General features: G+C 48.7%; 1 protein-coding gene across 3 annotated transcripts in view; it reads right to left on the bottom strand.

Annotated features, from left to right (window-relative positions):
- Nucleotides 1-495: 495 nt before the first annotated feature.
- The window catches only part of gtdc1 (glycosyltransferase-like domain containing 1), a 47,799-nt gene continuing 34,031 nt past the window's right edge, over nt 496-14,263 (bottom strand). The window contains exons 5-11 of one of the 3 annotated variants that reach the window (XM_038719968.1): nt 12,791-12,883; nt 12,561-12,692; nt 9,417-9,526; nt 8,192-8,336; nt 3,793-3,863; nt 3,610-3,701; nt 496-1,159 (exon numbers count right to left, since the gene is read on the bottom strand). In XM_038719968.1, the coding sequence (XP_038575896.1) occupies nt 1,085-1,159; nt 3,610-3,701; nt 3,793-3,863; nt 8,192-8,336; nt 9,417-9,526; nt 12,561-12,692; nt 12,791-12,883 (718 nt within the window). In that variant the 3' untranslated portion in view covers nt 496-1,084. The remainder of the gene's footprint in view (nt 1,160-3,609; nt 3,702-3,792; nt 3,864-8,191; nt 8,337-9,416; nt 9,527-12,560; nt 12,693-12,790; nt 12,884-14,263) is intronic. The other 2 variants (XM_038719969.1, XM_038719970.1) reach the window with 2 other exon arrangements.

The following is a 14,263-nucleotide window of genomic DNA, read 5'->3' as shown; positions in this document are numbered from 1 at the left end:
GCCGACTGAACTCAGCTTCAGCCTGACGAGTCCAACTCTGACTCACCGTCTGATTATATCACGATATTTCATCATCTACTGAAGTTATTGTTTCAAAAGGTTTAATTTATCTCATCTTTGACTTTGTTTGCTAGATTTCTCAAAATATTTAAAGGGTATAATTAAAGTATTATTATTAAATGATCTCTTCTCATATTTCAGAATCAGAAGTACGTTGATCGCCGAGGGGAAATTCTGTTACAACTTCTTAATTTGCATATCAGATATTAAGGAATAGAAATACTACTAGAAAGTAAATGAGTGTGGATATGTACAGTATTTTACAGTATTAACAGAAGTGCCATGATAAACAGTAGTAGTGGAGAAAATACTAGAACTAATCTCTGTCTCTTAATATTCACTCAGCAGCCTCTTTTTTTTATCTTGGCAGGACAGTGCTTCCATACCAGTCTTACTTTTTCTAACTATTTATTGATTAACAGACAGAGTTGATCAGATCGTAATCAAAATAAGAAACTTTATTTGTATTAAAACATCCTCTCAGCTGTTTGGATGAAACACTTCAGGACCTGGTTGTGGGTTTGTGACGGTGATGTGGCCTCAGTGGCTACGTCTGGAGATCCACTTTATTCTGGTTTCTGCTGGGTCCTGGACCTGGCAGCTCAGGTGGAGCTGCAGACTGAAACCACAGCCTGGCTGCCGCTCAGTCGCTGTGGTGAACAACAGAAACTCACGAGCACAAAGGATAAAAATGGATGGAGCCGATCTATGAGGTGGCACCGCCTGTGGAAACATGAAAGCTTTTACACGGTGACCCCCCTCCTTTAAACCCAAACCACACACATAAAAGAAAGTTCTCCTCCGGCCCGAGAGGACGGTTTACAGGTCCAGACTCTGCGTCTCCAGCCCGCCACACTGCCTTTTTGATTTGGGGGCTCAAAAGGTGCCTGGGACGGGCTGGGAGTCACGGCGCGTTCTGCGGGCCGTGGCGTCGAGTCAAGCATGACGACGGGCTGGCAGACGCTCCGGCGACCTCAGAACAAGCCGGCGCTAATGGAGTGAAGTCAGAGCTGCCGCGGTGCGTTCAGGGACCCTGCGCTGCCAGCAGAGTCTCAAAACGCTCCTTCAGAGAAGTCCAGGAGAAGGAGGAGGTGTCGACCTTAACCAAGAAGAAGAAGATCACAAACTTAAACTTTCAGATATTCATCTGCATTTAAACACATTTAAACGAGCTAACAGTTAAAGTTTAATATGCTGGGAAATTAAATGAACATCTTCATTTAGCTCAGAGTTAGCTTCATTTAGCTCAGAGTTAGCTTCATTTAGCTCAGAGTTAGCTTCATTTAGCTCAGAGTTAGCTTCAAGTACCTTTTGTTTTGCCTAACTTAGCACAAAGACTATCTGACTTACATGTTGCACCTGTTAGCTAACAAGCTAGTCACCGATCCATCCTGTAGCTTGGGTTAGCTGACTGGACCTAGAAGCTAACTTGGAGCTAACTGGACCTAGAAGCTAACTCGGAGCTTACTGGACATAGAAGCTAACTCGGAGCTAACTGGACACAGAAGCTAACTGAGCTAACTGGACCTAGAAGCTAACTTGGAGCTAACTGGACCTAGAAGCTAACTCGGGGCTAACTGGACCTAGAAGGTAACTCAGGGCTTACTGGACATAGAAGCTAACTCGGAGCTAACTGGACACAGAAGCTAACTGAGCTAACTGGACCTAGAAGCTAACTGAGCTAACTGGACCTAGAAGCTAACTTGGAGCTAAATGGATCTAGGAGCTAACTCTGAGCTAACTGGACATAGAAGCTAACTCGGAGCTAACTGGACACAGAAGCTAACTGAGCTAACTGGACCTAGAAGCTAACTTGGAGCTAAATGGATCTAGGAGCTAACTCTGAGCTAACTGGACCTAGAAGGTAACTCGGAGCTAACTGGACCTAGAAGGTAACTCAGGGCTTACTGGACATAGAAGCTAACTTGGAGCTAAATGGATCTAGGAGCTAACTCTGAGCTAACTGGACCTAGAAGCTAACTCGGAGCTAACTGGACACAGAAGCTAACTGGACCTAGAGCTAACTGGATATAGAAGCTAACTCGGAGCTAACTGGACCTAGAAGCTAACTCGGAGCTAACTGGACCTAGAAGGTAACTGAGCTAACTGAACCTAAAAGCTAACTGAGCTAACTGGACCTAGAAGCTAACTTGGAGCTAACTGGACCTAGAAGGTAACTCAGGGCTTACTGGACATAGACGCTAACTCGGAGCTAACTGGACACAGAAGCTAACTGAGCTAACTGGACCTAGAAGCTAACTTGGAGCTAATTGGATCTAGGAGCTAACTCTGAGCTAACTGGACCTAGAAGCTAACTCGGAGCTAACTGGATATAGAAGCTAACTGGACCTAGAGCTAACTGGACCTAGAAGCTAACTCGGAGCTAACTGGACCTAGAAGCTAACTGAGCTAACTGGACCTAAAAGCTAACTTGGAGCTAATTGGATCTAGGAGCTATCTCTGAGCTAACTGGACCTGAAGCTAACTGAGTTAACTGGACATAGAAGCTAACTCTGAGCTAACTGGACCTAGAAGCTAACTCTGAGCTAACTGGACATTTAAGCTAACTGAGCTAACTGGACACAGAAGCTAACTGAGTTAACTGAACCTAGAAGCTAACTCGGAGCTAATTGGACCTAGAAGCTAACTCGGAGCTAACTGGACCTAGAAGCTAACTCGGAGCTAACTGGACCTAGAAGCTAACTCGGAGCTAACTGGACATAGAAGCCAACTCGGAGCTAACTGAACCTAAAAGCTAACTGAGCTAACTGAACCTAGAAGCTAACTCTGAGCTAACTGGACCTGAAGCTAACTGAGTTAACTGGACATAGAAGCTAACTCGGAGCTAATTGGACCTAGAAGCTAACTGGACCTAGAGCTAACTGGATATAGAAGCTAACTCGGAGCTAATTGGACCTGGAAGCTAACTCAGAGCTAACTGGACATAGAAGCTAACTGAGCTAACTGGACCTAAAAGCTAACTGAGCTAACTGAACCTAGAAGCTAACTTGGAGCTAATTGGATCTAGGAGCTATCTCTGAGATAACTGGACCTGAAGCTAACTGAGTTAACTGGACCTAAAAGCTAACTGAGCTAACTGGACCTAGAAGCTAACTCGGAGCTAACTGAACATAGAAGCTAACTCGGAGCTAAATTAACCTAGAGGCTAACTCTGAGGTAACTGGACACAGAAGCTAACTCTGAGCTAACTGGACCTAGAAGCTAACTCCGAGCTAAATGAACCTAGAGGCTAACTCTGAGCTAACTGGACCTAAAAGCTAACTCTGAGCTAAATGAACCTAGAGGCTAACTCTGAGCTAACTGGACCTAAAAGCTAACTGAGATAACTGAACCTAGAAGGTAACTCGGGGCTTACTGGACATAGAAGCGAACACTAAGCTAACTGGACACAGAAGCTAACTGAGCTAACTGAACCTAGAAGCTAACTGAGTTAACTGGACCTCGAAGTTAACTCGGAGCTAACTGGACCTAGAGGCTAAGTCTAAGCTAACTGGACATAGAAGCTAGGTTCTGGTTTTAGTCGGTCACCTTAACGTTGTGTCGTCGGGCGATGTCGGGCCTCCTGCAGAGTCCCTGCAGCCGTTTACAGAGCTGCTCAGGTGTGGAGTACAGGTACTCTGCTGCATTAGAGAACAGAGAAGAAGAAGCTACAGCTCCACACAGACACGTGACTCAACCAGAGTTCACTTTAAAATCACATGTTTTTATCACCTGGGAATATTTCAGGATACACCAAAGCCTTCGGACAAAGAGGATAACAGCCGCAGTGAACCGCTTCCAACCTGTGGATCATTAATACACAGCATTAAACACTGAGATAATAATAAGAATAAATTCAGGGTGTGAGGACGTGCTAACGATGATCCATCATCTGCAGCATTAAAGCAACCGTTCAACATTTAGAGAAAAGTGTTCACGTTGAGACCCAGCTGCTGGTTAGCTTAGCTTAGCATAAAGTAACAGAGCAAACAGAATACCTGCTCGGTTTAACAGTCTCACTGCGGGTCAGATCAGTTGGTAACGCTGAACTGATGTGAACCCTGCTGACCAGAGACGCCCCAGATTTTAATATTTTGAAGATCATTTATTAATAATTGATGACTTTTCAATCTCACTCCTCACCATCTCTTTCATGCTGGAAACATTCATATTTAAACAGCAGATCTGACTGAGCTCCACAGAGTTTCATCAGAAACAAACCGGATTCATGAAGAACTGCTTTGAAAATGATCAGAGGTCTGGTCTGTAGGTCCGAGGGTCTGAGGGTCTGAGGGTCAAAAGGTCTGAAGGTCTGAGGGTCTGAGGGTCTGAGGGTCTGAAGGTCTGAGGATCTGAAGGTCTGAGGGTCTGAGGGTCAAAAGGTCTGAAGGTCTGAGGGTCTGAAGGTCTGTAGGTCCGAGGGTCTGAGGGTCTGAGGGTCTGAAGGTCTGAGGGTCTGAGGGCCTGAGGGTCAAAAGGTCTGAGGGTCTGAGGGCCTGAGGGCCTGAAGGTCTGAAGGTCTGAGGGTCTGAGGGCCTGAGGGTCAAAAGGTCTGAAGGTCTGAAGGTCAAAAGGTCTGAGGGTCTGAAGGTCTGAAGGTCTGAGGGTCTGAAGGTCTGAAGGCCTGAGGGTCTGAGGGTCTGAAGGCCTGAGGGCCTGAGGGCCTGAGGGTCAAAAGGTCTGAGGGTCTGAGGGTCTGAGGGCCTGAGGGTCAAAAGGTCTGAAGGTCTGAGGGTCTGAGGGTCAAAAGGTCTGAGGGCCTGAAGGTCCAGCTCTCTGATCTGGATCACTGAGGTCAGGTCTGTGATGTGAGTCATTGTTTTCGTTCCCTCTCACATATAATTATCTGACTGCTGAATGACATCATCACGCCGCAGGACTGACGACCAATAATCGGATCAAAGCGAACGCAGTGAGCCGACGACACGCTAGACTGAGCTGCTAGCATTTAGCATGTTAGCCTGTTCCTATGCTAACATTAGCCACCTAGAGAGCTGATGCTGCAGAGTGAAGTATTGTTTGTTGTATTTCTACTGTACGCAGTAAATAAGTACACATGATGTGTATAAAAACTGTGAATATGAATTAAAATAATTCATATTTATTGTTCTTTATTCTTTCAGATGATTTAATGGATGTAGAAGAAGAGCAGGAGCCATCTTGTGATGATCTGCGCTCTCACAGAACTCCATGTTAATATTAACCCTTTTTAAAGTCCACATCTCTGCAGGTCTGTATGAACACCACCGCGCTGAGCATCAGCAGAGCGCCGCGGGGGGGCCGAGGGTCCCGGTCCCTCCTGGTTTGGCATCAAAGATAAAACACAAACATCACTTCCCCCTCAGGGACGACACTTCTTCTCTCTGCCATAATTAGCTCACGACTTCGTTATCACACGGGGGGAACAGTTTGCCGTCTGCTCTCATTAAACAAACAACACTTTTATTCATTCACATCCAGCATGTCACCGTCTCCGCCTGCTGTTAGCGCCACTGTGGACGCTAACGCCAAAACTGCTAACTGGAGACGCAGCTAATTAATAAACTAGAATGAGCTTTTCTTGTACTTTAATTAGACGGATCTCTGAAACATTAATGAGCAGTTCTTCTTCTGCTAGCACCACACAGCTAACGCGTGTGCTAAATGTTAGCATGATATCAGGTTAGCCACCGTGTGTCCTGATCTCAGGGTTAATGAATCAAAATAAACTGCGTGCTGAATTCAGTGCTTTTCTTCTTTTATTAAAAAGACAACAGGAGTCTGGTGTGGAGCTGATGTGCTGAGCTCAGATCCAAATAAATATCTCAGACCTCCAACATGAATCAGGTGAAGATCAGACGGTGGGCACCGCGGGCCGGACGCTCACAGAGCTGTTTGATTGGCTGTGCTTCAGAGAGCGGAGCGTCTGATTGGCCGCTGTAGTTCAGCCCGCAGCTCGGGTCCACCTGACTGAACGTGTGATCAGAGACTCGGCTGCAGAGCTCAGGTGACTGAAGTCTGACTGAAGTCTGGTCCACAAACAAACCACCTGAGAGGCTGCTGGTCCCTGCTGAGAGCCCACACCTGCAGGTCTCTACAGGCTTCTGATCTGACGAGACCACCTGAGGAACAGAGTCAGGACCCTCTGAGTCTGAGGGGTCGGATTTACTGCACACATACTGAGCTCTGAGAGAGTGCTGAAATCTTTCTGCTGGAACACAATTAATGTGCTGGAACTCTGCTGAAGCTTGTTTTACATTGAGGACAGGTGAGGACAGACAGGCGAGGACAGACGAAGACGGACAGGTGAGGACAGACAGGTGAGGACAGATGAAGACAGACAGGCAGGTTAGGACAGGTGAGGACAGACAGGTGAGGACAGATGAAGACGGACAGGCAGGTTAGGACAGGTGAGGACAGACAGGTGAGGACAGATGAAGACGGACAGGCAGGTTAGGACAGGTGAGGACAGACAGGTGAGGACAGACAGGCCAGGACAGAAGAAGACGGACAGGCAGGTTAGGACAGGTGAGGACAGACAGGTGAGGACAGACGAAGACGGACAGGCAGGTGAGGACAGACAGGTGATGACAGACAGGTGAGGACAGACGAAGATGGACAGGCAGGTTAGGACAGGTGAGGACAGACGAAGACGGACAGACAGGTGAGGACAGACAGGTGAGGACAGACAGGTTAAGACAGACGAAGACGGACAGGCAGGTTAGGACAGACGAAGATGGACAGGTGAGGACAGACGAAGACAGACAGGCAGGTTAGGAGAGGTGAGGACAGACAGGTGAGGACAGACGAAGACGGACAGGCAGGTTAGGACAGGTGAGGACAGACAGGCCAGGACAGACGAAGACGGACAGGCAGGTTAGGACAGGTGAGGACAGACGAAGATGGACAGGCAGGTTAGGACAGGTGATGACAGACGAAGACGGACAGGCAGGTGAGGACAGACAGGTGATGACAGACAGGTGAGGACAGACAGGTTAGGACAGGTGAGGAGAGGCGAGGACAGACAGGTGATGACAGACAGGTGATGACAGACGAAGACGGACAGGCAGGTTAGGACAGACAGGTGAGGACAGACGAAGATGGACAGGTGAGGACAGACGAAGACGGACAGGCAGGTTAGGACAGACAGGTGAGGACAGACAGGTTAGGACAGGTGAGGAGAGGCGAGGACAGACAGGTGATGACAGACGAAGACGGACAGGCAGGTTAGGACAGACAGGTGAGGACAGACGAAGATGGACAGGTGAGGACAGACGAAGACGGACAGGCAGGTTAGGACAGGTGAGGACAGACAGGTGAGGACAGATGAAGACGGACAGGCAGGTTAGGACAGGTGAGAACAGACAGGCCAGGACAGAAGAAGACGGACAGGCAGGTTAGGACAGGTGAGGACAGACAGGTGAGGACAGACGAAGACGGACAGGCAGGTTAGGACAGGTGAGGACAGACGAAGACGGACAGGCAGGTGAGGACAGACAGGTTAGGACAGACAGGTGAGGACAGACGAAGACGGACAGGCAGGTTAGGACAGACAGGTGAGGACAGACGAAGATGGACAGGTGAGGACAGACGAAGACGGACAAGCAGGTTAGGACAGGTGAGGACAGACAGGTGAGGACAGATGAAGACGGACAGGCAGGTTAGGACAGGTGAGGACAGACAGGCCAGGACAGACGAAGACGGACAGGCAGGTTAGGACAGGTGAGGACAGACAGGTGAGGACAGACGAAGATGGACAGGCAGGTGAGGACAGACAGGTGATGACAGACAGGTGAGGACAGACGAAGATGGACAGGCAGGTTAGGACAGGTGAGGACAGACGAAGACGGACAGATAGGTGAGGACAGACAGGTGAGGACAGACAGGTGAGGACAGACGAAGACGGACAGGCGAGGACAGACAGACGAGGACAGACAGGTGAGGACAAACGAAGACGGACAGGCAGGTTAGGACAGGTGAGGACAGGCAGGTGAGGAGAGGCGAGGACAGACAGGCAGGTGAGGACAGGTGAGGAGAGGTGAGGACAGAAAGGTGATGACAGACAGGCGAGGACAGACCGGCAGGTGAGGACAGACAGGCGAGGACAGACAGGTGAGGACACACAGGGGAGACGAGATCGTCACAAACTCACATGGCGACCCCGAAGAACTCGTGTTTGGCGGTGGAGACGACCACGTCGGCCTGACTCAGCACTCGCAGGTAGTCCTCTTTGCCGGGCAGGAAGCCCCAGTTCAGGATGTGACGCTCCAGCTGACGCCTGGCCTCCGAGAAGATCTCTGCAGAGCAACAGGAGGAGAAGAAGAAGAGCCGTGCAGGTGAGTCTGTGAGGGCGGCTTTCAGGTAACAAGTTTATAATTATCATCAGAAGAAGAAGTGAAGGAAAATAAGAAACCATATTCAGTAAGTGGAGCCAGTATTTATTGTCTTCGTGTGTCCTTTTCTGAATATATTTATATTTTACTCTGCGCTGCGACTTCCTCACGTAAACCCTGCTGCCGTCTGACAGGAACAAATAAAGAGAATGAGACCGAACACAGTTTTAAAAAAGCCGGACGTTTATGAATCTGGACGTTTATGACAGGAGCAGGAAGACAAACAGGTGAGGGGTGAAAATAATCAATACTCTGACCCTATTAACAAAATCAAAGTCGATTAAAATTGTCCTAATGTGATTGCCTTCCCAGCGCTCATAAAGCTAATCAGTGAGTATGAAGCAGGATTTACGGTCAGCGTGTTTCTGCTGCAGTAAAACTTTACGTCTCAATATCTCAGAGTGAGTTCATTAAGCTAAGAGACGCACACAGTCATTACAGCATCATCAGCTGATGATACACAGCGTGTTGATCAATTAAAAACGCCGCTCGGGCCTGAGAGCGGCGCCGACCTTTGACCTCGTCGGAATCTAATCACACAGAGATGATTATTTACCTGCAGACCGAGTTTGTAAAGGTGAAACTAAAGTCAGAGCAGGGAACTCTCAGGCCTCCATGCTGCAGTACTGCAGTACTGAATACTACCTGTGCTGCGGCTCACGACACCTGACAAACAGTCCAGGTGGTGTAACAGTATCTGTATTAATATGCACATTTACATATTTATACCCCACAACAGCTCCATGTTTGTAGTTTGTATGCAGAATAACTTGTAGTTCTTTCTCACTTTGTCTGAACTTTGTCTACCTTCTTTGGTTCTTCTGTAAACTCCTTGGAACAACCTGTTCATTCACCCTCAGATATGTGGACTGGAGAGATTATATATATATATATATAATACCAATGAAAGCAGACAGAGTTGATCCTACTGTGAAATAATGAACAAAACTCCTTCATTTAGTAAATATATATGTGCGTGTTCACCTGGTGGATCGGTGAAAGTCTCTCCGAGCACCGACAGGTGAAAGTCGACTCGTCTCTCCTTCAGTTTGATCAGAGTGGAGAAGAAGAGCTCGGGGTTTTTATCATGCTCCCTGCAAACACACAGAGAAGGAGTTACTGCAGCAGCAGGAGGAGGAGGAGGAGGAGGAGGAGGTTTAAATGTTATTATATCTGTTGCTGTTAACGTCTCTGTGTGTGCAGCACGAAGGAACGACGAACACTCATTATACAGCCTGATATTTATATTTGACCAGGAGAGTCTCATTGGGAGACCTACACGCCAACGCGCAGATGTCACACGGTGATGTTGTGATGTCACGCAATGACGTCATGCGGTAATGTTGTGATGTCACTCGGTGATGCCGTGAAGCTCTGCAGCTGACAGTGACATCACCATCCCTCGCCCCGACCTCACGGCACTAACGTGCAGCTTTGTTATTTTCATAGGTCTCTCTTTATTCACGCTCCGACGGTCATGTGACGTCTGACTGATGTCAGAAGTCACATGACGCTCTGACGGCCATGTGACTTCTGACTGATGTCAGCTGCGTCCTTCTTTTAGATTCATGTTCATCTATTCATATTCAGGATGAGAAAAGAGAGTCTTTGTTTATGGATTTGTTTCATTTGTACAAAGCAAATAAAAGCAGAAGAAGTGTGGAGGACTGAGCATGCTCAGTGAAGAGCTCATTAATATTCATTTCAAACTCTGACGGTCTCATGTAAAGCCGAGTGATTAAATATTCTGCTTCATGTTGAACCCAAGAGGAGCTTTTTAAAATTCAAATATTATTTACTAAGATTCACAATGTGAGTGTGAAAAGCACAAACTGCACCTCGTGAACAGACACAGCAGAAACACGATTTAACACAGCTTCTGTAAAGAAACAAGTTTAAACCCAACACGGACGACGCGCTCAGGTGACGTGCGTGTCGATGGCACACGGAGATTATCGATCAATCTCAAATATTTTCTCACTTAATCAGTGACTTGTTTGATAAAATGAGTCAAGAGGAAGAAAGAAATATTAAAATAGAGCTGCTCAAAACCATCAATCGATTAGTAAAATAGTGTCCGCGGTGGACTCGGCGCTCGGTTCTTCGGTCCAGCTGATCGATCTCTCCGAGGTTAAACGTGTTCCGGCCTACAACTTAAGAGCGTTGCGTTTCCTGCCGATTGTTTCAATCAGTACGTGGCTCCTCTGATCCTGATCAACATGCTGCTCTCACACAGATTTAACCCCCCGACCCCCCCATCCTCACCTGGAACAGCTGTTCACCCCCCCGCAGCAGCAGCAATAAGACGGAGCTGTAATCTGAGGATCGGGGCCACACACAGATTAAAGCAAACAGACGAGGAGCTCCAATCACAGATTAACAGAAATCAGAATAAAAGCCGGCTGCAGCTTTAATCCATCTGTGTTTTTGCTCAGTTCAGAGCAGATTACACGACGGCTGCTGTTGTTACTGATACAAGAGAAGCTGAAAAACACCGCCGCACCAGCACGCTGCTCAGGGACGCCACGACGGCCCCCCACAGCCAATGACCGCGGCCTGAAAACTCAAAGCCGATTCATCGAGATGATCGGAAGCATCGCATATCAGCAGATCTGAGATCTATCAGACCGCTGACAGAGACAGGAAGTGAAAATCACTTCAGAATAAAAGGCATTTATTCTGTGATGAAAAGCTGCGTGTTTCTTCTTCTGCCTGTTGGGACGTGCACGAGTGAAACGGTTTATTTCTATTACTCTGTTAGATTTTGTCAATATTACACATATATACACACACACACACACACACACACACAAATCCTCTCCCCTGTAATCTGCTGCTGTTGTTTATAACGTGTTTATTCCATATTTATTAGGTTTTACATTAATGAGTGTCTACTTCCATCTGAAGGACAGAGGACACTCGTTTGAGGACCACCAGGTGCACATTTTAGACAGAGAAGATGGATGGTTTGAAAGAGGTGTCAAGGAAGCATCTACACCAGGGTGGAGAAGCCGTCATTGAACAGGGGAGGGGGTCTACGCCACCACTTATCCCCCACTTACAATGCTGTCCTTTCATCACTTCCCAGGAAACTCAACAAACGTAACCTATTGGCCTCAGGTGAAGATACCAACGATGGTCGTTCAGTCTCGGCCACAGGTGAAGATACCAACGATGGTCGTTCAGTCTCGGCCACAGGTGAAGATACCAACGATGGTCGTTCAGTCTCGGCCACAGGTGAAGATACCAACGATGGTCGTTCAGTCTCGGCCTCAGGTGAAGATACCAACGATGGTCGTTCAGTCTCGGCCTCAGGTGAAGATACCAACGATGGTCGTTCAGTCTCGGCCTCAGGTGAAGATACCAACGATGGTCGTTCAGTCTCGGCCTCAGGTGAAGATACCAACGATGGTCGGTCAGTCTCGGCCACAGGTAGCCCTAACGACTGTAATGACTGTCGTCACAGCAACAAGGAACACTAACAAACCAGCGGTATCGATGACCCGGGCCAACGACCCCACTGAGGTTAAATAGCTGAGTTTCCCTGCCAGTCAGTCAGAACTGAAGAAGTCCTTTGGATGAGGGACGAAACGTCTTCCAGTAGCTTCAACCAAGTCCAGCTGCCCTTGATTTTAACCTTCGTTGGAGAACTATGACCTGGATGACTGAGAATCTTCATAGACTTACATTAATATGTCGTACATGTAAAATGCTACCAGTCAATAAAGCTCTTTCGGATTCATCTACTGTCCATTTCACTGTTCGCCGTTTGTTTTGTGACAAGTTGTAAAATAATCAGCTAATGAATAAAAGGACTTCACTTTCATATTTTCTCGTAATTACAACTTTACTTTTTATGACTTTTCCAAGTAAATTAGATCCGATTATCTGATTTTAAAATATTTTGAACGGGTGAAGACTTCACCCTTCTTAAATTCAAATTTATTCATATAGCAGATTTAAAAACCAAAGTGCTGTCCAAGACACACAAACAAGACGAGAGAAAAGGTCGAAACCAACGAAAAGAGGAACAGAGGAGGGAACGTGTGAAAGCTCTGATGATTTGAAACCTTAAAATCAGTCCTGAAGAAGACGGGGAGGAGCATGTGTGGTGAGCTACATACTCACCAGCGGTGAGGCCAGACGATGTGCAGAGGGTTCACCTGGTCTGAGCTGCCCGCCTCACTAACTGGTCTCTGGTCCCCTCTGGGTTCTGAAGTGGACTGATGTGGATCCTCCTGCTCAGACCTGTCGGGGTCACTGGTCACCAACACATCCCATAATAGTGAGAAGAAGATCAAGAAGAGATATTTAACCGCTGCAGCGGAGGTTAAATCTTAGTATCTTATTCTTGTTACCGTCGAGTCTGCTGCTCCACCTGCGGGGTGATGATGTCATCAGCGTGAGACGGCTCTGCGGGCCTCCGGAGGAGTTTGTGTTCGGGCAGCAGTCTGAAAAAAACAACAGAGGAAGAATCAGCAAATAAACACAGCAGCGTCCCGCAGTCCTGAATGCTCCTGAACGCCTCATGGCCACTGACGGGGGAGGAGGGAGGGAGGACGAGGAGACAAAGCGAGGGAGGATGAGGAGACAAAGCGAGGGAGGAGCGAGGAGCGAGGACACAAACTGAGGGAGGACGAGGAGACAAAGCGAGGGAGGATGAGGAGACAAAGCGAGGGAGGATGAGGAGACAAAGCGAGGGAGGACGAGGAGACAAAGCGAGGGAGGAGCGAGGAGCGAGGACACAAACTGAGGGAGGACGAGGAGACAAAGCGAGGGAGGATGAGGAGACAAAGCAAGGGAGGAGCGAGGACACAAACTGAGGGAGGACGAGGAGACAAAGCGAGGGAGGAGCGAGGAGACAAAGCGAGGGAGGACGAGGAGACAAAGCGAGGGAGGATGAGGAGACAAAGCGAGGGAGGAGCGAGGACACAAACTGAGGGAGGACGAGGAGACAAAGCGAGGGAGGAGCGAGGAGACAAAGCGAGGGAGGAGCGAGGAGCGAGGACACAAACTGAGGGAGGACGAGGAGACAAAGCGAGGGAGGATGAGGAGACAAAGCGAGGGAGGAGCGAGGACACAAACTGAGGGAGGACGAGGAGACAAAGCGAGGGAGGAGCGAGGAGACAAAGCGAGGGAGGACGAGGAGACAAAGCGAGGGAGGACGAGCGAGGGAGGACGAGGAGACAAAGTGAGGGAGGACGAGGAGACAAAGCGAGGGAGGATGAGGAGACAAAGCGAGGGAGGACGAGGAGACAAAGCGAGGGAGGATGAGGAGACAAAGCGAGGGAGGACGAGGAGACAAAGCGAGGGAGGAGCGAGGAGCGAGGACACAAACTGAGGGAGGACGAGGAGACAAAGCGAGGGAGGATGAGGAGACAAAGCGAGGGAGGAGCGAGGACACAAACTGAGGGAGGACGAGGAGACAAAGCGAGGGAGGAGCGAGGAGACAAAGCGAGGGAGGACGAGGAGACAAAGCGAGGGAGGACGAGGAGACAAAGCGAGGGAGGACGAGGAGACAAAGCGAGGGAGGAGCGAGGAGCGAGGACACAAACTGAGGGAGGACGAGGAGACAAAGCGAGGGAGGACGAGGAGACAAAGCGAGGGAGGATGAGGAGACAAAGCGAGGGAGGATGAGGAGACAAAGTGAGGGAGGACGAGGAGACAAAGCGAGGGAGGACGAGGAGGACGAGGAGACAAAGCGAGGGAGGATGAGGAGACAAAGCGAGGGAGGAGCGAGGACACAAACTGAGGGAGGACGAGGAGACAAAGCGAGGGAGGATGAGGAGACAAAGCGAGGGAGGAGGAGGAGACAAAGCGAGGGAGGAGCG

The sequence above is a fragment of the Micropterus salmoides genome, unplaced genomic scaffold (genome assembly GCF_014851395.1).
Source record: "Micropterus salmoides isolate LMB-PRFRI ecotype aquatic unplaced genomic scaffold, ASM1485139v1 Ms_hic_scaffold_15, whole genome shotgun sequence".
Classification (NCBI taxonomy): Eukaryota; Metazoa; Chordata; class Actinopteri; order Centrarchiformes; family Centrarchidae; genus Micropterus; species Micropterus salmoides.
This window is presented reverse-complemented; position numbering and strand designations above follow the sequence as displayed.